Genomic DNA, 25,446 nt, shown 5'->3' with positions numbered 1-25,446 from the left:
GTTTAGAGAAACTCAAACTTGAACAAGCTTGCTGAATTTAATTTTTGAAGTTTTTAAGTGCTCATTTATTTCAATTCAATTTATTCAGGTTATTTAATCAATTTATTTCAATTCAATTCTATGGGGAGGGAGCATGGTGGATTATGTAACTAAATTCATTTAAATGCAAAGTTGAGAAATCAATTTGTTAGTGTGTTATGTATTTATGGTATATTATTCTTTTCATTTATGTGATATTTTGTGCTTAGTCCTTGCCATGCATGAAAATGTGCTCAAGTGTCCCACCCCAGGATGCACGGGAAGAGGGCATGTGAACAGCAACCGCAACACCCACAGGAGGTAATGGCAATGAGACGCTGATCCTTTACATTACAGAGAGGAGTGGGAGAAACTGTCCACCAAGGAAACAAGGGACTAACTGTGTGTTATCGAAATCCTGGATTACTACCAAATTCCTTACCGCTTGAAATAGATAAGAAATAGCCTCCATGTGTGTAAAAAAATTTTTTACCTCATTATTTACTTTCCTAGAAATTTTCATTTCACAGCCAATTATACTAACAAAAAATATCATATTTGAAGAGTGGGGTTGTATATTCATATAGTCACACAAGTAGAACATGTTATATTGTCCTCTGGAACCACCATGGCCGTTTTGACATTGAAAAGAGATGCTCAGGGGTTATCTTGGATCCCATCCAATAAGCATTAAAAAGGTACCAAAAGGGCTTCAATATACTTTGGTTTTGACTGTAAACCAGGATGAAGGTAAACATCATTTCATTTCATTGAGATTCATTTCATTGAGATTGCAACTGACTTAAAACATGTATGTGCATTTATTTACAAATGTCTTGTGTATATGTAAATATTTTTGGTGAAAATACTTATTGTTTTATGTGTATTTTATATTATGCATAGATTATGTGGTCATGAGATTCTATTTGACTCATAAGCATATTGCCAGAAAACTTCATATTCTGTACTTCCAATTTAAACTAAGATATAAAATTTAAGTCCCTAATTTTGCTAAAAATCCTAAGGTAAATCATGGAATTATCATACTAACATCTATATTTGGATGCATTATAATTGGAGGGAGCACATTCCACTTAAAATGTTATGAAGTTTCAGAATAATTTAGTTATTTCTCCCTTATGTAATATTTTGATTTTAAAAATGAGTTTTTCTTTCACCTCTGAGATGGAGTTAGCGGACAGATACTGACACTATAGTTTGCAAAACCCTTTGGGATATTTTAGTATGAGAATAGTGCTAAGTGAACTATTAATATGACTTAACATTTAGTGTATGCCAAGTATGCTGTGAGGGACATGTCACATGATTTCACACTATCATTTTAACTCAAATCCTCCCACTTTTTCTTTAAACAGTCTTTCTGGTTGTCCAATTGCCGCAGCTGAAAAATTGGCAATGTCCCAGGACAAAAATCAGCTTGATTCTCCCAAAACCGGGCAGTGTCCTGACCAGGTTCACAGGTATGACCCTCCCGTGATGTTCCTGATACTCTCTTCACGCTGTGCTCCTGCACAACGCGGGCTCTCGCCCACGTGCCCACTCACTGTGGCCTGACCTTCATTCCCAGCCACCAATACCCATTTGAGAGGCTGGTCCAGTTAATCATAATATTTCTTAAGTGAACTGGTAGACCCTCCAGAAGTTTAACTTGAAATTAATCTGTATGCAAAGGTAAGACAAATGTGGATGAGTCTAAAAGAAATAAAGTATATGACAGCATGTATATATTCATCAAAATTCTGTGTCGCTCAATGCGACCCATCTCGCTAGTCAGGTAAGCTCTCCCTCATGGCTGACTCAACCTTTCTGCCTGGAGAAAATGCCGTCATAAATCACTCAGACCCACTTAAAATATGTGATGTTATATATTCATCCTGTCCCACATATACATGTAGTTTCTTTAAAACAAAAATTCATTCCATGAGTTGATAACTACTAATAAAATATCTCGTATTGGTCCTATGTGCTTCACAATCTCTAGTAGTTTGCAAGACCTTACTTATACCTAAATAATAAACTATGTATGATGACACAATGTGAAGTTATACATTTATTAATACAAAAATCATATATGTAGGAAAAGTGATTTCAGGATTAAAATAGATAACCAGATCTTCATTGTTGTCACTGAGATGCTGAAATGCAAAAGAGTTGTTAGGAATATTTTCAAAATATTGCTTCTCTATTTGCTTCCATAGATATAATTGAGTCAAAATTGGCATTCATATCACATGAATGAAGAACATAGGTCAAGCAAAGATCATGAATTACTGAATAACTAGCAATTAAAAATCTTATAACAAGATTCTTTGTTGATATTACTATATTCTCTAGTTTCTCCCTGAGTAGGTTATTTATCAAATATAGAAACAGCATTACGTTTCATTTTGCTCATTTCTTTAAAGATAAATATTGTTTTAGACTAGAACACTTATGCAACATTAGGGGTATAAACCAGCTTATATATACCACAACAAAATCAACTAATCACTCAAATATTTTTATGTAGCAGATAAAAAGTTTTTTACCTAATCCAAGAAAATTTGACATTCTGATAAGTCAGGCATGTTTTGGTGGGAAAAAAAAACCATTTTCGATATTACTAAATTCTGAAAGGTATATGTGTTTATATTCTTTACCATTAGACCACAGCACAAGAACATTTGTGTTTTTCTTGGCTGGAATTATTGCTACACAAATATGAGGCCCTTGTTTAATCCAAGTAATTCTAAAGAAATATTTAATTCACATTTAGCTTGGATTGGGATAATCCTATTGAAAAATGTGATAGCTATTATAATACAGTAATATATTATGGCAATGGAAATGATGGCAATTTAATAGATCAAGTATTGAAATACTATTTAAATCAGCAAGAACATTCAGGCTGAAGGTGGGAAAAAAGATGAAAAGCCTAAGAAAAAACTCAGAATTCAGGAATCAAGTTTGTGGTGCCTACACTGCCCTGTTAGGTGCCAGACTCCCGCCAGCTCTGCTGAACAGAGGGGAGCTCAGCATCGCTTCTTCTGAACAGAATATTATGACATTTTCTCACTAGTTACAATTGTGACTTTTCACTGCTAATCTGGTTAACAGTCCTAACAAGCAGAATGTGCACACGTGGCCAGTGCTCTACTGACAGTTACGTGACACTTTGCTTTAAGGAGCTCAGAGTGCTAACAGATATCAAATACTTGCTCTTCGTGGCATCTGCGTAAGATGATGGAGGATTGCACATTCCTCTTTTTTACCGAGGGGAGACTCGGACATACAATATGCAGCCTCACCATAGCCACCTAGAGCCCAAAGTGCCACCCATCTCTCACTTTAGGTGCAGAGCACTCTGCTCAGCCATGCTGGAGTGCGACCAGAGCTCTTTGCCAGGGTGCGGTGTCTCTGTGCGTACCTACCTACAGGAATGACACATCCGATCTGCTTTAAATTCTGATGCTAATATGCTCACCAATAGTTTCATCCTATTTCTTTTGAACTCTTCCCCTCTCTCTTCAGGACAAGTTTGGTGAAGCAAATTGAATTCAATTTCCGATCACAAGCCATCACCTCTCCCAGAGCCATGGCATCAAAAGAGCAGGAGAAGTTTGGGAAAGTACCATTTGATTATGCCAGTTTCGATGCCCAGGTTTTTGGTAAACACTCCCTTGTGCAAACAGGTCTAGGACGAAAAACACCACCATTTCCTGAATGTAAGCTTTAAATTCTAATACTAATTCCAAAAAAATGCATCTTCTGTATGTGTGTGTCAGAGGGGAGGGTATACTCAAGTTTATAATATGCTACTTACTGCTGGGAGGAGAGAAAATATATTGTACAGTGAAATAAAATAAGGAAAACAGTAATAAGTTGATTGGTGTTACTGATTTTACATGAAGTTACGCTGAATATGGTGAATAGTTACTGGATTAATTCTACAAATATGGTGCCATTGTTGAATCTAAATACAGTCACTCTAAAGTAATATTTATTTCACATTTAACTGAGATTGGGATTAACATATTGAAAACTGTAATAGTTATTATAAAACGGTAATTTTGATTCATATTGAAATTGTGGAAATTTAATAGTTAAAATGTTGAAATACTACTTAAAATATTACTTAAATCAGTAGAAGTGTTCAGACTGGAGAAAAAATGAAAAGTCTAAGAAGAAACTCACAATTCAGAAATCAAGATTTTACTAGGAAAAAAATGGGTGTGGCTATAGAGACATTTGTCCACAATTTAAGAATTAATATAGAAACATTTAAAATGTGTTAATACTTTAATGCTAACACATCCATATAGAAGATCATAACTCAGCAATGCTATAACATATAAAATTTGTGTTTTTACTAACACATTTTCTTCAAGTTGTTTGGAGTCCTTGAATATTCTAATGAAAAGGTCAGAACGTGATTGTTGGGAATAAACCCAGAAATAATTTCTGCATTAAGGTAACTTAATCATAAGGGAAGAAGCAAAATAATTCCCCAATCTGAGACCTCCATAGACTACGAATTTTTTACAAGGTTCTACAAATCCATGGAGTCCCTTTGGTCTCATACCTACTTACCTAGACTGAGTGTTCCTAGGAACACAGAATATTTGCTTCATTCTGTGATGTTGATCACCTCTTTCAGAGAACTAGAATGCCGTGTACAACTCAGCAATGGATAAACAGACTTGAAAGGAGGTTGCCCATCAACAAGAAGTGCATTATACTCCAAAAGATATTTTACCTATTCTTACCAAAAATAAGGCCCAGCCAACATAAATAACCACTGACAACCTGTTAGATTCAGGAAAAAAATTTATACACACACACAATTTATCTATCTGTCTGTACAAATATATATATATATACATATATCCAGTTTTATTATATATACACAAAATATACACACATACTCATATACATATATGTTTAACTCAGGTGAAGCTAGTTAATAAAAGCATTCTATATACTCATATAATATGGATGTTGATTTAAAAATGCAAAACATTTTCTTTTTTTTTTTTTTTGGTGAGGAAGATCAGCCCTGTGCTAACATCTGCCAATCCTCCTCTTTTTTTGCTGAGGAAGACTAGCCCTGGGCTAACATCTGTGCCCATCTTCCTCCACTTTATATGGGCCGCCACCATAGCATGGCTTGCCAAGCTGTGTGTCGGTGCATGCCTGGGATTCCAACCGGTGAACCCTGGGCCACCGCAGCAGACCGTGTGCGCTTAACCGTTTGTGCCACTGGGCTGGCCCCGACATTTTCATAGTTTTATAATTATAGGAATAACAGTAATGTCTTAAAGTACTTTATGAAAAATATTGATCAAATATTTAAAAGAAACAATTTTTACAGCAAAATAAATATCTAAATGCTTTTTTATTATTCCACATGAAATCTTGGGTGTTTCTCTGTAACCTTGAGTGATGTTTATGAACATGCAGAGTCAAGAGAACTATGGCTAATTCTCTCTCTCAGTAACGCCTTGGTACCCACAATAGAAACTTAGAAACTCAGCCTCAAGACTAAATTGGCTTTCTGTTCACCTTGAGAACACTTTCTCTGTCCTTTACTCATGGTGCTGTCCCCAAATATGCAGAATGCCAGCTCAGTAAAGCTTCCGCCATCTAGTTAGTTCCATCCAGTTAAAGGAAGAATAACTTCTACTGGTTTAAATACAGAACAAACCTGCATATCAAATAAAAAAAATGCAATTCCATGTCTAAGTATAAATCGTGTTACTGTGAAAACAAACATTTAAAGGATGTATTTCTCTCTGCTGGAATCACTTGTCTTCACACATACACAGTGTGTAGATGTACTAGCCTTAAGCCTCTGTAGTCCCTCATGAGTTTTGCTAGTGTGTTTTTTAATCCACAATTTTTGCCACAAATGCTGCCAGTGCACCTGTCGTACAACATTAGTCATGGAGTTTCTGTCGTAAGAAGTGTAAATACAAAAAATATTAAGAGAATAGGCATTCTTTCCCAGCAATCACATCATTTGATCTGTGAACTTCTGTGGAAACCAATCTGAATAACCTTCACTTAACATACCAAAGGATAATGGATCATCTTTTAATTTATTCTTCATATTTTTTAATGCAAAAAGTTATACCTCTAAAACAAATCTGTTTAATGACTAACACCACGTACATGCAATTGCTAATCAAATCTCTCTTCAACAGCAAAGCATTTTTCAAATCCAGGGAAATTTCCTAATCGACTGCCTAGTGCAGGCGCCCACACACAGAGCCCTTGCCATGCCAGCTCTTACAGCTCCGGTCAACGTAGTGAAGACACCCACATAGCAGCAGCTGCTGCCATCCTGAACCTTTCCACCCGCTGCAGGGAAGCCGCAGACCTCCTCTCCAACAAACCGCAGAGTCTGCATGCCAAGGTAGGCCAGTCCAAGAGCCCGGAGGGTGGGCCAGCGACTGAACCGTGAGAATAAACTGCCTTGCATGTTCCTAACCATGTTCACTGCCACGCCGCTCCCCACCCGTAAAGCACATTCCCTCCTTGCCTTAGGAAGAGACTCAGAGGAACACTGACAGTGAAGAGCTTGGTGGGTTCAAGGCAGAGTGAGAGAGTGGCTGTCTGTCCTTGCAGGTGGTGTACCAAAGTTTGGGGACAAGTGAGTTATGGAGACTGGCTGGGAGATTTATAGATTTCAAACCCATTTTGTGTGTTGGAGTCTTTGGCACATAAGAAAAGAGGATTGCCATTAAAATCAATCTGGACAATGGAAGCTTTTCACTGACTGCAAATCAAAGATAGTAGGAAGTGTTTGATTAAACTGTGACTCATAAAACATTTGCAAAATTGACTCGAGAAATTTTCTTATTGCACATGTTGCTGTTGTAAAACATAAGATAGTCTAGGTTGCTGGAGTATTCTCAAAAGACACCTGGTAAAACCTGGATACATTAAATCAGCAGGAGATGGTTTGGGGGGCTTGAGAACACAGGGCATTCGAATCCAAAATCAAATTCTGTGAAGTTTATGAAGACACTACATTTCTGAAGCCCATGAAGTTAATCACATTTCTCTAATAACCTCTCGTTTTCAACTAACAATGAGAACTAGATATCCGTGTTTATGATACCTGACGAAAACAAAAAGCAAAGAGCTTCCCGCTCTTGCCGTCTGAGGAGGAGAGGTGTGTGGGCCGCAGAGGGGCGTGATCCCCAGAGGGAGTGTAGGAGCTGCTTTGAAGTCACCTGGAGCCAGGAGCACCTGGCTACACAAAGGGCTCAGTTGAAAGAAACCATTTTCCTACCCAGATGGAGGAAGGCAGCGGAAATAAAGTGCCCAGTCTTATTTGGAAAGGAGATTTGACCCTGGCTTTAAGTGGAAGATTCCCTGGTTAAACACTCACCCTGAAACAGGTCATAAAGGATACAGCTCTCTTTTTCCCTTTAAACAAAGCCCCATCCCCGGTGTGGTCAGCCGCTCACCTGTGCCGTGCCAGGCCTTCAGGAGAGCAGGGACGCCGGGCCATCAGGCATTCGACAGAAGAATCAGAATTAGCTTCTGGACAAATCTGAGCCAAGTAAACCCCAGGAAGAGTTGGTGGCCAAAAACCACTCAAAAACAATTTTTAAACAAATGAGGTTCTTAAACAAAGAAAAATCCTCTAAAAAATATAAAGGAAATACCAAGCTATCCAAATTCAAAGGAATCCGAGTTAGAAATTATTTATATAAGTGAATGATTTAGAGCACTTTAAAATGCACCTTTAGTCATATTTAAACTCATTTTTTAAAACCTGAATAAATTTCTCCTATTTTAAAGGGGTATTCTAGTATGCAGCTAGTTGGAGAAATACTAAAATATCTTCCTTTTCAGAGCTTTATTATTTGTTTGTTTAGGCTGTCCTCTGAGAATAAAGGTACCGAGATTATAATAATAATGCTACTTAAATTACTTCAGTAAACGGTTGTAGAATGAATGCTTTCCATCTGCACGTGTAGATATTTTTCTGTTCCTCAGAATTCTGCCTTTAACCTTTATATTCTCCCTATTCTATTAAATGTTGAAGCCAAACAATGAATCAAACAAAGATGACTGAAGTTTAAGGGTGTTTTTCCTTATCGGTATATGTTGTTCTCTTTTTCGAACATGTTTCTGGTCAGAAAAGTGGCTGTTAAATCAGCACATTTCCAAAAATTCAAATAATTGACTTCCTGTGTGTGTTGTTCCGCTCCTATCGGGAGCACTCCATGCACCAGGGATGGTCTGTGGGGCAGATACGCTGCCCAGGTGACAGGAACCCCACCACACGCCTCACCTCCCAACTGCCAACCCTGTCTCTGCTGCAGAGGCCAGACCATCGACATGATGAGGAGGAGGGAAGACACGGAAAGTGCACCTAGTGGCTTTTAGAAGTTTGTTATGCTGACAGTTTTAAAAACGGTTTTCCCATGAAAATTTTCTCATTTGACATAGTGGTTGTTAGAATAGGATAAATATGGCACCCTGCAATGTCACTTTGTGCAGAATCCTTCTTCCAGGCGTGCAGCCGCACACAACTGTAGCAATTTGCAGAATTCTGTCCTAGTTGGAGCCTATTTTCTGAATATAAGAGAGAACCTCATAAATTCCTGAAGCCACAAAAAATAATTATTGTAGCAAAAAGTGAAAAAAAGCCAAAATAATTAACCTTGACAAATGGCCTATGATCAGCAGTGCCCAGTGTGGGCCGTCTCTGTTGTCAGCATTGCTCTTGGCTCCGTGTCCTTTACTTAATGTAAGATTAAGTATAAACAGTCTTCCCCTCCGCATTGAATACCAGCCTGATTCTCTACCCACTATGATTTGGTTTCTCCTCTATGGCAGGTTGTTAGCATGTTTGTTTCTGCTAGCCATAATCTGTTCATCTCTTGAGTTCCTTACTTAGAAAGAAGGACATAGGGATGTACATCTTTTCCCTGTTCTTGACTTCTGTAGCTGAGCATAGAAGCATTGTTGATGTACTAGAGAGAGATTCTGGCAGATGGGCTCTTAGCTATACCAACCAAATGTCTGTAAGTGCTGGACTGGTCAAGCCCCAGGTGAGACTCCATCACAGACGCTACTGTCAAGGAGTTCATGGACAAAGCAGGACGAAAGAAGTGGTTGTTCCATGCAGAGAGCTAGGCTTTCAGAGGGGATGTTCCTAATGTCCAGGGGAGTCATGGGTGGCTTTGCAGGGAATTTGATCAGAACTTGGGCCACAGCTGATCTCTTATTTTCCTTCTGCCTCCATCCAGTCCTTTCATTTACGTAACGAGTTTCTCTGAAGTTGCTTAAAGAGCCCAATAGGAGAACAAATTACAGATCATGCTGTCACATGTGGGCATGACTTTTTCAAAGTTGGGCCAGCGGACACTAACCTTGAAATTGCCTTCATACCCACTTGTCAGGGCTAATTTGGATTTTTCATGCTATGTGCATGGGAGATCTGAATTCATGATTTGCAAAATCCCTACTCTTATGGAAGATAATATGAGCAGAGGCTGTCTTCAGAGAAGCAAGAAAGCTTTGAGTTCCTGCACACTCTGAAAACAAAGAAGGACGATATGGATGTTCCAAATTGTTCTTCCCCTTCTGAAGTCTCTCAGCCCTGAGCAGCTGTCTACCCAACACCGAAACCCTTCCTTCAAAGACCCTTTTCCAGCACTGTGCCGAGGATATCAGTGCTAACGCTGCCCATCACTGCCCAGACTTGAGTCCATTATACCTAAAAGTAGATCTTAAGAGGAACTTTTTATTTCTTAAAATATAATCCAGCATGTATGCAACACATCTACACCATCAAAATCGCTGGTATGTGTTTCAAGTATCTCTTTGAGGAATCAAGTCAGGAGAAAAAATTAATATTATTAATACTTAGTGGTTATCATAATGGTTTTGCCTGAAGTCTGAGCCCTCTCTGAATACTAGTACTTTCATTGGTTCTAACATTTGTATAATGTCCTTCATTTTAATTTGGAATTAATCTGAGTTTGTAAAACATCCATGGACCACAGCTTCAAACACTCCCTTTTTAGTCTGGAGCCTGTTGCTACTGATATGAACACAGCATTCAGTAGAAACGAGACAGCAGGCCCGGAGCGAGCATCCTGGGTTTGTTGAGTTTGCTGAGTGCTTTTCTCCAGTCCCATGAGAACGTGTGCCAGCACGTGTCAGAGAGAGCCCCCATTTTTCTTCCTTCCTCCCATCCTCATCAGCAGAGGTAGGAACATGCTTCACAGTCTATCTTTATCCTAATCACTGCTGCTTGCCAAGCATTCTGTTGTTTGTTTTGGTGTTTTCCCCACCTGTTTAGACAAAGTGACATATGCACAGTGTGCCTTAAAATAAAACAAAAAATTGACACTTGCTTGAAATGTTTAAAGTTCAAAGTCTGTTTTGTACTTGAACAAGGACTAGAAACAACATGATATCACATCACCATTCTTGCTTCCTGATATCAGAAATAGCCTGGTGGTTCTCAGGATGGTTAGAATCCAAAAGTAGCCTTTTTCAGTAACTTTAACATCGGGATCGATTATACCACATGAGTGTTAGTGTTATGAGGGACTAGTGTTAGTGTTATGAGCGAGTGGAGTGTTATGAGGGACTTGGGTCAAGGATCACAAGGAACCGACTGATACATGTGGAGGGAGACTGGGTGTTGAACAACTGTCTCTTTACCTCTGTGTACGGTAGTGTAAGGATGTGTCTCCTTTGGTATTCAAAATCCCAATCAAACCACGATTATTTTTAGTTGTCATTTATTGAAGACTTACTATGTACCAGGCACTGTAAATAAGCACTTTGCCCACATTAATCCTTTCTAATCCTTCTAGAAACTCTGTAAAGCAGATATTATTATCCCATTTTGCAGATGGAGAAACAATAGTACAGAGATATTAAATCATTTTCTCCTAGGAGCACAGATATACCTATTGGAGCTGAAATTGAATTCACTCCTATCCAACTTCTTCTCTTCTGAAAGTGCATGTCATTACATGGTATATAGACTACTGGCCCACCCAAGAGGTTTCACTGACTGTGATTCCGAGTCCCAGACAAAGATTTTTAGGAAATGGATGTAAATTTAATTTTAATTTTATGCTGTATATCAGTCACTTATTTCTTCTCTGAATTCCATCATTCTATATACATTGAGTATATTCAAGTTTATACTCCTAACTTAGTAGTTTTAATACTCAATTACTATTTAATAAGAATAAAATCTTTTCATTTTATTTGTTTATTGTTAATACCCTGCCTGCTTTGAAACATATTTCAGATAGCTTTCAGTACCAAAAAGATACTCTTCAAACCAAACACCCTGACGCGAGGATGAAAGAACATGAGTCAGGAGGTGAAAGCCAGGAGCTGCTCACAGCAGATGCCTAGGCTGGGGGACACTGCATTTGTACCTCCTCTGACCAAGTCAAAAAGGCAGAGATGGTGGGTGACCTATTTTGTATTCATAGAAAACTTTCCAAGTAAGGAAAACAATGCTGTCTTAATTAATAGAGCATTAAATTTAAAGTTAGGAACATTAAATTAATAATTTTCACAATCAAAACATTTAAGGCAAAATTATAATTTTGCTTTTACTTCCACCACCTTTGAGTGTATGATAATTTTGAATTGTTGAAACAACATAATATTATCATTTGCCTGTAAAATATTGAAGGAAAACAGCCGTAAGCCTATCCTCTAATACAATAGTTTCTGTGTTTTCTCTTTTGTTCTTCAGAAAAAAAATTTCTATCTTTTTTCCCTAACTATAAGCATAAGAAGAGTGCCAGGTTGTTTCCTGCTGTCAATAATATAAGTCTTTTCCTTGGTGTATCACAGTCTTCATAATTATCATTTTATCAATTATCAATTTTATTAATTATCATTTTACTGGCCACTGATGTGCCATTAAATCGATATAGCATAATTTCATTAATCATTTCTCTGTGGGCAGACATCTGAGTCACTTCTTATTTTATAGTACAGATAAGGATTATAATGAATAATTATCTCAACTTTCAGTTGAATAATAATTTATAATATATTTATTAAATTACCTTTCACTAACAATCTCCTATATGCATAAAATAAGCTCCTTGAAGGCAGGAACAATATATTTTTCAATTTTCTTTTCCTCAAAATATAGTGGCTTGAAAATATTAAGTGCTTTCTCAATAATTTAATGAATAAATAAATCCTTGGTAGCATCTGTAACTCAAAAGTGGCTGAACTAGATGGTCTTTGATGTTGCTCCTAAGTTGCAAAGCACATGAGTAGTGTTGGACCTATACTTACCCTCAAAAAAATTTAAATTTAGCTGATTAAAATAGCACCTTGAGAAATCAGAATGTTCGAAGTCTGGGGGCGCTCCATGTCAGCTGTCCTGCGGCCTCTCCCCACACCCCTCCTTTTTGTCCTGCCTTTCGGAGTTTCAGGCGCAGAGAAGTGATGTCTATGGATATTGCAGTAAAAGTGTGATCCCCGATCTCTGGGCAGAGAGGGGCCTTCTCTGGTACTGTGTGTAATTGTCGAGTGCATCTGTGAACTCACTTAAAGCCCATCTGTACCCTACTACCCAGACGTGCTGCTGCGCTCTCTCCCAGTCAAGTCAGGTGCTCGGCGCAGCCGGCGGGGCGCGGGATGTAGAAAAGCGCCTCTTTTAAACATTAGGAGTGATGTTTTTTTCAATCAGCACAAGAGTACTCAAGATGCATAATCATAACAACTCTGAGAACCTCTAATTTTTTTATTTTACTATTTGGTTTTTGTTTCCTGTAAAAACTAAAATACATACCAGTGTTGTCTTGGAATAGTTGATGTTTTTTCAGCGAGATCGAATCTGCACTATTTATGGGTTTTGCACTATAAAACTCTGCAGCCCAGTCACATGGCTTCTTTTTCCTAAGCCATCTGTCACAGAGGTCTGGAATTTTATGTGAATGTTGGTTGTGCAGTTTTAACCCAAGTTTTTTATTTTTTGTGAAAAATGTCAGCAACAACAACATTTAGCATTTTACTTTACATTGGCCATTAAACTTGATTACCATAGCTCTGTTTCATTGCTATAGTTACATATCAGCTATGAAGCCAAAAATTGTTTTGATGTGTTCATGGCAGAATACATTGTTATATCATGGAGAGAGCATGTGGCACTGATATGGTTAATATCTTGGATTTTTGTAACTAAGGTTTATTAATGCTGGTATAAAAACGTATTTGATATTATACAGATGGCGTAAGATGTTGTGGTTACTAAGTTATTATCCCGGATAAGCTGTGCTGTCAAATTCAGGGTTTAAAACTATCACAGGAGATTAAACTATTTACTAAAAAGGACAGAAAGATATGGCCAAAGCATCTTAGCACAAACGTATTAGAAGTGTATTTGCCCCCCACAAATATAATAAAGCATATCTATCTCATAGGCTGAGAGATTGAAAATAGGAACTTCGCAGGTAAAACAAGCAAACAGAAGTGGTGTTTTTATTTTCTAAATCAGGTGCTAGCCGTGGGCCTTTGGAGCCCAGCCACTGTGGTCCACACTTCAGTGGCCACTGTTGGGGCTGGGAGAGGGCAGAGCGTAAACGGGAAGTTCAAATAAATCCCCTGGGAAGTAACTGACTACCATGAGCATTAGGGATCTTACTAACATATTCAAAGACAACTCCTGCTTTGCCAGCCAAAAGGAAGAAGAGTAGAGACATTGTCCAGAAGTTAATTGTAAATTGGTAGATGATAATGAAAATACCAGAAAGGTATTCATTTGACCCACTTAGGAAAATTACAAGCTTATTCTTCTCAAATTCTGAGAGTTATTGTATGGCAGTGTTCACAATTCATGACACCACAGAAGTCATCCTATAGTGTGTGTCTTGTGGAAGATCCAGGTTGGTCAGGACTCGAACCTTAAAAGAAAACTTAGCCAAAGATATCCCTAGGAGAAATGTTGTGAGGTATAATTTAAGTCTCATACTAAATATCTGGAAAATAATCACCTTTATTCTGAAGTTTTCACTGTAGAACTTGAACTGCAAGTAGGCAGGCAGCTGCTATTTGAAGAGTGAACCCTGGTTTGTCCTGTCTGCCTCCCCAGACATGCCCCCACAAGTTAACAAAGCTTTTCTGGTTCAAGTAACCCAGGGTAAAATGTCACTTTCATACTAATCTAATAGTCCAATAAAAATTCTCTTCCAGCTGGTTATTTCTGCATATTTCTCGTGTTAGATTAATATTGTGATTTGGGGGGGGGAGTTGGGAGATAGTGTTGTGCCTTTTTATAAAATCAAGCATTAATGTTTTAAATGATGCACTGGGAGTGATAATTCCGCAAACTAGGAAAGAAGATTTAAAGCTAAACTTAAAAATATGTGTATATAAAACAGGTTTAGCCAATACATTTAGGATTTGGAACATCTTATTTATATTAGGCTTACTTTGTTTAAACCCGGAAACAGGAGGCTTACTAATGGGGCTGCTCTTAAAAGTCTGCCTAAGAATTGAACATTAACCAAAGCAAATCAGAAAGCTAGATTTAAAATCAGATATACTTACATAAAAGCTTGCGTTTAAAATTATCCCTTAAAAGCCCCACATGGCTAGGCTATAACTGCAAACTGCTTAAATGTTTTTCTGTTTCCTATTATATACCAGGGAGCCGAGATAGAAGTGGATGAAAATGGCACATTGGACTTAAGCATGAAAAAAAACCGGATCCTGGACAGAGCTGCACCCTTAACGTCCTCTAACACTTCTGTTCCAACTCCTTCCTCTTCCCCCTTCAAAACAAGCAGCATTCTGGTCAACGCAGCCTTCTATAAGGCTCTCTGTGATCAGGAGGGCTGGGATGCTCCTATCAACTATAGCAAAACTCATGGGAAGACAGAGGAGGAGAAAGAGGTATTGTTTCGATATGTCAATCAATACGTTTAAGACAGAGCATGATTGGAGAGTATGATTAGCTTTTTCCTCCTAAATTATCTTTCACATTCCTATTTAGATGATACATAATTCTGTACCTTGTTTTAGATTTTGGTAAAGTGATGGTTTTAAATTTCAGAAGAAATTTATAAATGAATCCAACTTTTCCTGTGACTTGCCTAAAATGATATGTCATTATGGTGAATTTTATCCCCATTATGGCTTCAATTGTGTGCACTGCATGAGAGATTATATTATCTATCCCTTCAGATACAGCAGCCTGTAAGGGACAATGTATCACTCAACACTGAAATGCCACTTACTAATTCTGAACCAGAAGGTAGAAAATTAAATCAAATCAGGGACAAGTAAGAATCACATCAAAATTGTTTTCGTGAAGGAACTGTGTTAGCATACCTATGTGTGTGGTCATTGTCTGAGGCGTTGAGTCTTGAATGTTGGATGTCTAAGTTGTATCAATCCCAAAGTCAAGGAGATGCGTTTGTGTATTTTGTTACCTTGGAGGTGGTTTCACTCCTGAAAGCCAGATATTGTGACTGTGTGGGAATTCATCTACCCTTCCTCTCCATAGTTTGAGCCACCTGGCTTTGCCAGATTAGCCATGACTTAGTGTCATTCAAAATAATTCATGGCCGGAACCCTCCTTTGTTTAGACTCTATATAATTGCAAATGAGACCCTAATTATTACAGTAAGTGATTCTGTTTTGCTGTTTGTCAGGAAAGTCATTGATAGACTTGTCAGTTGATATGTTTAAAGATCTGAAATAGCTATTCTCTTTGGAAGTGTGCACCACCTTTTTCACCTTTTTGAAGTTCAGAGACTTTGTGGGGAAGACTAATGTGATTTTAGCACATGCTTTAAGGACTCAGAACATAAGTTGACGTAAACAGTAGTGATCACAAGATTGGATTGTTTACAATTCCCCTTCCTGCTTCCCTTCCTCCCTTCCTTCTTGTTTCTTTCCTTCCTTCCTTCCCTCCCTCCTTTCTTCAGCACACTGTGACTGGTATCTCCATGTCCAGACAATAAGATAGGTCCTGCGGATGCAGAACCAAATAGGACACGCTTCCGCCACGCGTGTGTCAGTCTGGGAGGAGGACTGGCACGTGACCAAACACACTGATAAACGGCGCAGCAGGAGCAGGCACACAATGTATAGAGGAAGGAATGGCCAGCTCTACTTGGGGGCTCAGGGATAGGTTCCTGGAGGAGCCTCCTAGGACCCAAGGCAGGCTCTGTGTCACCACTGCCCACACGGTCACGGAGAAGGGTGAGGGAATCACACAACAGCAGCTTCTAGTTAGATTCTGCCATACTGGTCTGAGTCATTTTATTCTGCTTGGCTTTTTAAAATTCACCTAAAGTATTTAAGGATGGTCTTAATTAGTCTATCATAATACTATTTTAAAAGAATCACTCCTTAAAATAATATATGTTGACTCGAATAAATATAAAACTGAACATGCAAAGTGTAAGAAGCTGCTTTACCTTTTGTGACAACCACAAACTGGCAAACGTGTCTCCCTTCCCTCCCCGACGTTTCCCCTTGGCATTTCAGGCTTGTGCAAAAGAACAAGAGTTACACCCAATTTCTGTCTATTTTTTTTTTTTTTTGTGAGGAAGATCAGCCCTGAGCTAACATCCATGCCAATCCTCCTCTTCTTGCTGAGGAAGACCAGCTCTGAGCTAACATCTATTGCCAATTCTCCTCCTTTTTTTTCCCCCCAACACCCCAGCAGATAGTTGTATGTTACAGTTGCACATCCTTCTAGTTGCTGTACGTGGGACATGGCACAGCATGGCCGGAGAAGTGGTGCGTCGGTGCGCGCCTGGGATCCGAACCCCGGCCGCCAGTAGCGGAGCGCACGCACTTAACCGCTAGGCCAACGGGCCGGCCCCATCTGTCTATTTTTATAATCTAGAAATCTGTTGATGTTCACATTAACTGATCTTCCACATGACTGGTCTGAAACGGAAGTCAGGAGGCGGTGGTAGGTTGTTGGGAAGTACAGTCACGATGAGGTCAAGATTGTTAATTCAATCCCACTCCGTGCAAGTCAGTTTTAGAAAAGGGAGATTCACCCTCCAGTTCACAAGACTGCTTAATCTCCAGCCAGTGGATTGCATAGCCCACCCCCCACCACTAAAGGGAAACCTAATCCTAGGCACCAGATCTGTTGGTGGGGGTTCAGTAAAAGTCATAGGTTACGTGAAGGACAGTGCTTTGCAAAGTAAGCATAACTGTGTCCTTATTCTTGGATGAATCCTGCTAGGATAAAACCTACTGTGTTTGAGAGCATCTCATTACCATGTACAGGTGGGACTTAGGCTTTCTGACCTCATCCTTGTGGCTATGCTGTAAATGGGCCATGGTCGACATCCACCAGAAATCTTTCTGTTTGTACACAGTGTCAGACATTCGGATCCAATCCTGATTAATAACGAAGGAAATTTGTGTCAAGTGATTCTCATTTCCATTTAGGGTCTTGTATTGTTTGATATCAGTTATAATTTTGTGCCCTCAGCAACAACGTCAGCGTTGCCTCCCTCATATTCTGAGAGAGTCTTCCCATTTGGGGGTCTAGTTAGTACCTCAGGGACCTCCTCGGCTACATTTCTTATCACTCAGCCAGAAAATGAGGTATCATCACAAATATTTTCATCTTTATTTCCAATCTCATTTTTTGCAAAATTCCAAAAAACATCTGGATTCACCTTGGCAGCTTTATGGATTCAACTGGAGTATGTTCATGTCTAATGTTTATATATCTGTGACAGCGTTTTATTTCCCAGCAAACTCATGGGAAAAATGGATTTGTTTAGATTAGATTTCTCCTCTTTTCAGAATGGCTTACTTACTTCAGGTCTGACAATAGACTTTTACTGCTACAGTTTCCAACCTAGGTATTCTGAAATCTGGAATTGAGAAGCTATGTGAAAATTCAGTGTCACTCAGAATAACAAAGAGGCCTTGGGAGATGCTAAGTGAGTTCCTAGAGTCACAGTGCTGGCCCTGGGTTTGAGTTGACAAAGTATTTTTTAAGCTTAATGCTTATTGTCATAGTTATCTGAACATGGGTGATTCATTGCTTGGGGACACTATAGCTGATGGGGATACACACACAAAAGTCCTTCTGAATCACCGTAGTTCCCTAGTACAGTTTCTCACTCCTTGTTCTTTCTTCCTTCGTCCGTGCCAAGGTCATCTACTAGGAGAGAGTATTTTTCACATCTTGTTCTGAATCTTGAAAATGAGAAATGTGATACTTATATTATTATTTTGAAAAAGTAGACTGTATTCAATGTCCTTGTTGTGAAGGTAGCAGTAGGATACCACGTTCAGTAAGAAAAAAGAGAAGAGATCTTTAGACCCAGTGTCTCATTATCCTAACAATCTTTAAAAGGAGGATTATCCTCAAAGTTTGTAGAGGAAAAAATTGAGGCTCAAGGAGGTACAGTTGTTGGTCGTAGATCATGTAAAAATTAAATAATGGGCCTAGACTTCCCTACAATGAAGAAAATGGAGAAGGGAGAAAATGGATACAAAGAAAATGGAGACAAGGAAAAGAAAAAAAAATACACCAAAAAATGGAAATGACTAGGGAATAATGAGAAAAATTAGAGAGGAAAGAGAATAATGAAGAAATGGTATGTGGCAGGTATGGTGAGGACAATGGTCTATGGTGCTTCTCAGGACACAGGACCCAGATCTACAGGATATGACCACACAAACCAGTTACAGGGACTGGTCCATGCTTGTCACTTCCAGTGAGCTTTACCAGGGTGGCTGCACAAGGCCCAGGCAATGTGCCGAAGACCGGAACGTGGTCTGTTGCTGCTCCCACACCCTCATCGTTCGCGTCACCACCTCTACCACCTACCCGCACCCCACCCCACAAGACACTCACATATGTACAAGCACACAACCCGAAACTGAGCGGTTATTTCTAATTCATTGTTATCTGGTTCATATGCACAACAGTTGCTTAATTTTGGTGGTAATTTTCAGGAAATATTGTCTGTCTCTCTCAGTGAAATAGCCTGTCCAGATGCCCTCTAAAAAAAAAATCCTAAATCTGGAAAAACCTCAAAATATCTCGGAAGGAAAGTGCTGAGAAATAACTAGGGCTGTCAGTTTCATTCAACTGTCAGTTCTCCAAAGATTTCAGGGCTTAAAATGTTAAACATGCCAGATGCTATTATCTGTTATTCATGTTACCATTATGTTCCGGTCTTTACTGAAATCAATATAAACTTCCATCTGTACATTAAAGGAATTTCATTGCACCCATATACTCTCCAAATATACACATATATGCCACATTTTCTCTTACATATCCACAGGATAAAATTATTTTCAAAATGATACTTTAAATTTTCAAAAAATTCTTACAAATGATATTGACTTATTTTTTACTGGTAGCTGTTTAGGAATGTATCCAATATAAAATGCTATTTAACCAAATTAAGAATTCTTTTAGTGATGGTCACCTGTATTTTAATATATGTGCTTTCTGCAAGTTTCCAGGGCTAGTATGCTGAGCAAAGAAAAGGGAAAAAGACAATTATTTCACAATGCAATTGCATACATAAGAGTTCATAATTTTAAAAAGAAATTACAAAATATTTAAAAGGTCATATTTAATAAAATTATCCTATTAAAACATTACCACATATTACTATACCAGATTAAACAGCACATATTTTGCAAGCATTATTTTTGTATGCATTTTAGTCAAATAATAACTTAAACTTTCATGATTGATAGTTTCTTTCAAAATCTCTTATTCCCTTGCCTTCCATAATGTATAGATTCAGCAGTCAGACAACAGCTGATAACCTTTATGTGTTCGTCTATAAATGTCCATGCCTTCGGAGAGGTACTTTGTTCTTAACTTTATCATAAAGAAGGTAATCAAATGGCTCTTTTTTACTCTATGCCATTTTTTAAAAAATAATCAGCACCTAAACAGAAAAACAAAGGCTGCTCCACATTGACAGTATTGCATTTAGCATTATATCTACTTTCAAAAAGCCAAGACATTTATAAATTGTAGTGGAAAATACTACCCAGTACCAAAGGGAATGGATGGCAGTATCAGAAGTTTAAGGTGTTATGATTAGGAATTGCTTCACTTTAGGCATTTACACTGTAAAACGTGAAAAGGGAAAGATTCATTCACCCATTGTGCTATAGATTCCATGGAAGCAGCATTAAAATAAGACTTCTCTTTAGAACTTAGTAGGCAACTATTATCAAGCACCCATTTCTTTTTATTTTGAAATGATGTATTATTATCTGCTACTATTATCAAACGTTTCTCAATAAAATAAAATGGAATATGTAACACTATAAATAATATGAAGAAAAAAATTTTACCAAACCAGATTTTGTTAACTTAGTGAAGATATGTTACTTGAGATAGTTTACCACTGTAGGTTCTTGTGTAAAATAATTGATTTAATTGTTATCCAAGTAATTAATGAAAGAAATTACATTTGCCTTTATGACTGAGATCAAGGTTTAGAATTTTTCTTTGGTTGGGAAAATCCAGGGATTTTGTTTTTCCATTAATTTTGAGTGCAGACTCAGGATTATTAAAATTATACTTTGATATCACATTTTTATATCCATTTGATTTAAATGAGATTTACCTTGAATAATTCAACATAGTTTTCTCACCTTAAATAGATTGGTATTTTGGAGAATTAGAATACAGTCTTCTATATTAGTTAATCTGATTTTAATATCAAATCCAGAAAGTATTATATTTACTGGATATAAACTTAATGATGAAAGTAAGCTAATTGTGTGATTGAGGAAAACCATCATTGATTTTCTATAAGATAATATATCAGATGGTAAATAAATGATTTGAAAGAATTAATGAGTCTTCCTGATGAAATCAAGATCAGTATTGAGCTTAAAAGAAGACCATGAAAATTAATGGTAATCCAGCAATAAATTTCATCCGATGAGTAAAAGCGTTCGTTACAAGATAATAATTTAGCAAGAGGTAACAAGAAAAACAGCAAGTGTTGTGAGAATAAAAGCAATTATCCAGAAAAATCAAACTAAATGCCCAAATATTATGTACTCAGTTATTATGTATTTAAATAGATAATTTAAATCTTAATTATTTGTATATTAGAAAGGACATTCTGTTAACCTAAGTTTACTTCTTCCTTTTATGTTTAAAAATTTGTGTTTCATTTTTGCAGTATTTCTTTTGTTTTACCAATGACTGCTGTGTGCATAAAGAACTACTCCTGTGTTCTCTAGTAAAGGTTCATTATACAATAAAACTTGAAATATATTGAAATATTAATAGCTCAAGAAATACCTCTATAATTATATTTGCCAAAATGTGAACTTTTTAAAGGTGTTGCCATGAATTATAATTTCTCATTCTTCACTGTCCATAACAATCTGGATATAAACTTATACTCATTATTTTATTTTGTGTACAAATCCTATGAAGAATTTCAGCTAAGTCTTTAAGCCAAAGCTCAAATTTGACCCTGACAACTTCAAATACAGTTGTCTTTCCAGTGTTCCCTAATGCCTTCTGTGCTTCTGTATTTCTTTTTCCAGAAAGAGCCAGTGAGCTCTCTAGAAAATTTGGAGGAAAAAAAGTTTCCTGGAGAGGCCTCCATACCAAGTCCTAAACCCAAGCTCCATGCAAGAGATCTCAAAAAAGAACTAATCACGTAAGTGACCTCTAATAGCATATTCTGTGAGATTCTGGAATTAGGAGACTCAAGTTCATAATTTGGAATAATTATATCTTCGCTTATGTAGTTGACTTTAGGAATGTTTTAGGGCAATTTCAACCCGTCAATAGTTAAATATTCTATATGTACCTAAACCTATGCTCAAAACTAAGAGGATTATGAAAAAAACAGCGTACATGACATGATCTCATGTTAAAAAAATTAAAAGTCTAATTGATTAAAAAAACAAAACAATATGAACAATTGGAAATGTTAATGTTTTGATCAGAAGTTCTTAATCTGAGATCCACTGACCCTAGAGGGTCCAAGTCAAGTCTTCAGGAAGTCTACAAACTTTATAAAACTGAATGCAAATTGTTATTCGAGTTAAGGGTTTTTATTGCATTCACAAGGAGTTCTGTGACTCAGAAGGGTTTAAAGATCAGGGCACCCGATGGCAATAAGTACTAGTAAAAACTGCAGCAGAGGGGCCAGCCTGGTGGCATAGTGGTTAAGTTCACACTCTCCACCTCAGTGGCCTGGGGTTCGCAGGTTCAGATCCTGGGCGTGGACCTACACACCACTCATCAAGCCATGCTGCGGTGGTGTCCCACAGATAAAGTGGAGGAAGACTGGCACAGATGTTAGCTCAGGGCCAATCTTCGTCACACACACACACACACACACAAAAAAAAACCATAGCAGAGTTCTGAGACCTCTGTTGCAGAGGTCAGGATGCATAGAGCAGGGACAAAGTTTCATGGAACAGAAGACCTGAGCTGAGCCCTGAGGACCAGCGGGACCTCGAGAGAGAGTGTGCAGTCACACAATGGAGCAGACGAGGCCCTGAGAAGAGTGGCCTGGTTGCAGGTTTCTAGGGAACAAGCCACAGCGTGTTTGAGCAGAAAATTGAACTAATTATGTAGTATATAGGAAGAGCAGTGTGCAGAATTATTCTGAGGCTGGATGGGCTTGGGGACTGCCTGGACTCAGGAAGATCATCTAAAATGTTGATGTGGAGTTTCGGATGATACATAGAGGGAGGGGGTATGGATAAAAAAGGACAGAGTGCTCAACACAGAATTGGAGGACACACATCCTGCTGGGACCCGAGACAGAATAAAGCTCACAAAGAATACAGACATGAGGCCGCTTTGAGACGGAGGAGGGGAACTAAGAAAATGATTGCCATGGGAGCTAAAAGCTGAGAAAATTCCAAAACTGGCCCCTGGAAGTTCAAAGAGATTAAATCGGAAAAGGCTGGGCAAATCTTTGGAAAAGAGGTCTTCTGAAATCCTGGAGGCCAGCCAGCAGGTGAACCGAGGAGGCAGGGAAGGGAGAAGAGGGTGGGGAGATTCACAGAGAAGTGTGTGTCCAGGAACAGAAGAGCTGTAGCCGCCAAATCACTGCAGAGATAGCAGCGAGGACTGTGGACTTGGCCCACCTCACACACCCTCATGTTGTTTTAACCCTGAAGATCCCTGACTGGGGTCCTTAGAATTCAGAGTGTGAGTCCCACAACTTCCTTAGGGATGGGAGCTTGTCTGGGCCATCACCAGGACAGAGTGGTCCTGAGCGCCTTCTCCACCTCAGCCTCCAGCAGTCCTGCAGGGAGCTGGAGAGATCAGGGCAGAGTTACCTGAGGGGGAGAAGGAGGAGGAGGGCCTTTCAGGCAGACAGGCAGGAATCGTGTTTTTTGCATTCGTATCCTCAGCAGGTAGTATAGTCCTGGCTGGGTTGTGTTTAACGTGAGAGAGTGAGTGAGTGAGTGAGTGAACAAAAGGCAGGAAAACATTTTCCGTGTGTAAATGATTACATGTTAAAGTATACTCATACTCGAATGTATTTAAAGCTGCCAATTAACGAGAGTTTCTATCAAAGAGTAGTCCTTCCACTTAGGCACCAGTGTCTGTACCCTTTCTTCTGAATCCCTCAGCATAAAAATATGTTTAAATTTCTGTAATAAAAAAAATTAAAACCCTCTCCTGACTGGGCTTCCACCTAGACCCCCTGTCTCTCCCTCCTGTCACAGCTAAACTCCTCAAGAAAATTGTCTCTACTGTGTGACTCAGTTTCCCTCCTGAATCTTCCCCAGACAGGCTTTCCCTCTCATCGCTCCACCAAAACTGTCCTTAAGTCCTCCAGGGACCCGTCCGGATGTTTGTTCTCGGTCCTCTTGATCCTACTTGACGGGCCGCAGGAGGTGACAGCTGATCCCTCCCTCCCTTCCTCCTCCTGCATCAATTTTCTACACTTGGCTCCTACAGCACACCTGGGGACATTCTTCCCCAGTCCCCTATTACCCCTTCTCAGACTCCTGTGCAGCCCCTCAAGATGGGAATGCCTCAGAGCTCAGCCCTGGAACCTCTTCTCCTCTGTCTACACTCACTCCTCCTGGTCCTCAGGGTTGGAACCACCTCCACGTGGAGGACCCCCAGGCTGGCGTCACCTCCCGCCCATTTCCAACAGTCCACACAGCAATGAGCTCTCCCCTTCCTTCAGACCCCCCCTTCTTCTCCATGCTTTTCCTGGAGGCCTCAGGGCCTCACAGAGGCTGTTCCCTCTGCCCAGAATGCTCTCCCCACAGATCGCTGTAGGGCACTGTCCTCTCCTGCCTCAGCTGTCTCTCAACCATTACTTACCTGAGAGGTCTCCTGGCTACTGCAGTTCTCCGCCCCCCACCTCCAGCCCCAATACTCTCATCCCCTTTTCCAGATCTTTTTTCCTTCAGCATTTATCATCGCCATCTAACGTCCTTATACATTTTGCTTCACCTGTATTTTGCTTCACCTGTATTGTCTGCCTCCCCCCGCCCCCCGAGCCCCAGGACAGAGGCCCCAGGAGGGCAGGGGTGTGCTCTTTCGTTGATGTCGTTCTCTTCCATGTCCACACCGTTGGTACGTGATATTTACTGTGCTGCCTCTTGTTTCCCCAACCACAAGGACGGTGACTTGGGAGCAGGGACCATATCTCAAATGTTGTTCCAGGGCCTTCCACATAGAAGGCATTCAACAAAATTATTCCTAGTCCAGCATCGGTTTGTTGTATTGATGTGTGAGTGATTTCTAAATAGTTGTAGACTTTGCGTTCTTCAAGGATTTCATAGGCAGACATTACTGGCTCAAATATCACGTTGTCTTACGAGTTTAACATTCACCTAGAGTGTGGTGGCGGAAGCAACATGACAGGTGTTACTAAACATACTAGAACCTCAATTTCACTGAACACTGTTTCTTCCCAAGAGGTGACGTGGAGTCAGCCAGATACTTACTCTCTCATGGAGCTATAATTCAAGTTTTTAAAATCTTTTTGTGGATTTTGTTTCTGCGTATTATTTTGAATATCTGCAAAAATGACAAATTTTTATCCTTTGAAGGTAGATTTTTGGAAATTTTCAGAGTCTTTCCAAATGAAATGTAGTGTAAAAGATGGATAATTAACCTGCATTACCATCTTGGACAGAAAGATGGAGTGTGATCATTTTGTAGTGGGCATTTCTCCTTGGTGCAAAGGTAAATACAAGAGAGGAAGGGTCTCAAAAGATTTTGAATCACTTTTGGAATATAATCATGAATTCCTAGAAAATTAAGGCTCTGGAGACCTCATGTTCTCACCTCGTTTTACAGACAGGTGAGCGCTTCAGTGGATTCCACTGATTTACATGGATCTGTGTGAGCACACTGGTTTTGTAAAAGTCCCACTACTCTATGGTTTCACCCTGTCCTTATTATGCTTGGTGTCTTGTTTCTAACAGATA

The 25,446-nt window shown here is 39.0% G+C and overlaps 1 protein-coding gene across 1 annotated transcript in view; it reads left to right on the top strand.

Annotated features, from left to right (window-relative positions):
• ST18 (ST18 C2H2C-type zinc finger transcription factor) overlaps positions 1–25,446 on the top strand; it is a 60,084-nt gene that overhangs the window by 13,876 nt on the left and 20,762 nt on the right. Inside the window, exons 4-9 of the mRNA XM_058529005.1 lie at positions 249–339; positions 1,395–1,499; positions 3,550–3,743; positions 6,222–6,433; positions 14,686–14,931; positions 21,571–21,686. Of these exons, the coding sequence (XP_058384988.1) occupies positions 249–339; positions 1,395–1,499; positions 3,550–3,743; positions 6,222–6,433; positions 14,686–14,931; positions 21,571–21,686 (964 nt within the window). The remainder of the gene's footprint in view (positions 1–248; positions 340–1,394; positions 1,500–3,549; positions 3,744–6,221; positions 6,434–14,685; positions 14,932–21,570; positions 21,687–25,446) is intronic.

This window comes from Diceros bicornis, chromosome 33 (assembly GCF_020826845.1).
Source record: "Diceros bicornis minor isolate mBicDic1 chromosome 33, mDicBic1.mat.cur, whole genome shotgun sequence".
NCBI lineage: Eukaryota > Metazoa > Chordata > Mammalia > Perissodactyla > Rhinocerotidae > Diceros > Diceros bicornis.
This window is presented reverse-complemented; position numbering and strand designations above follow the sequence as displayed.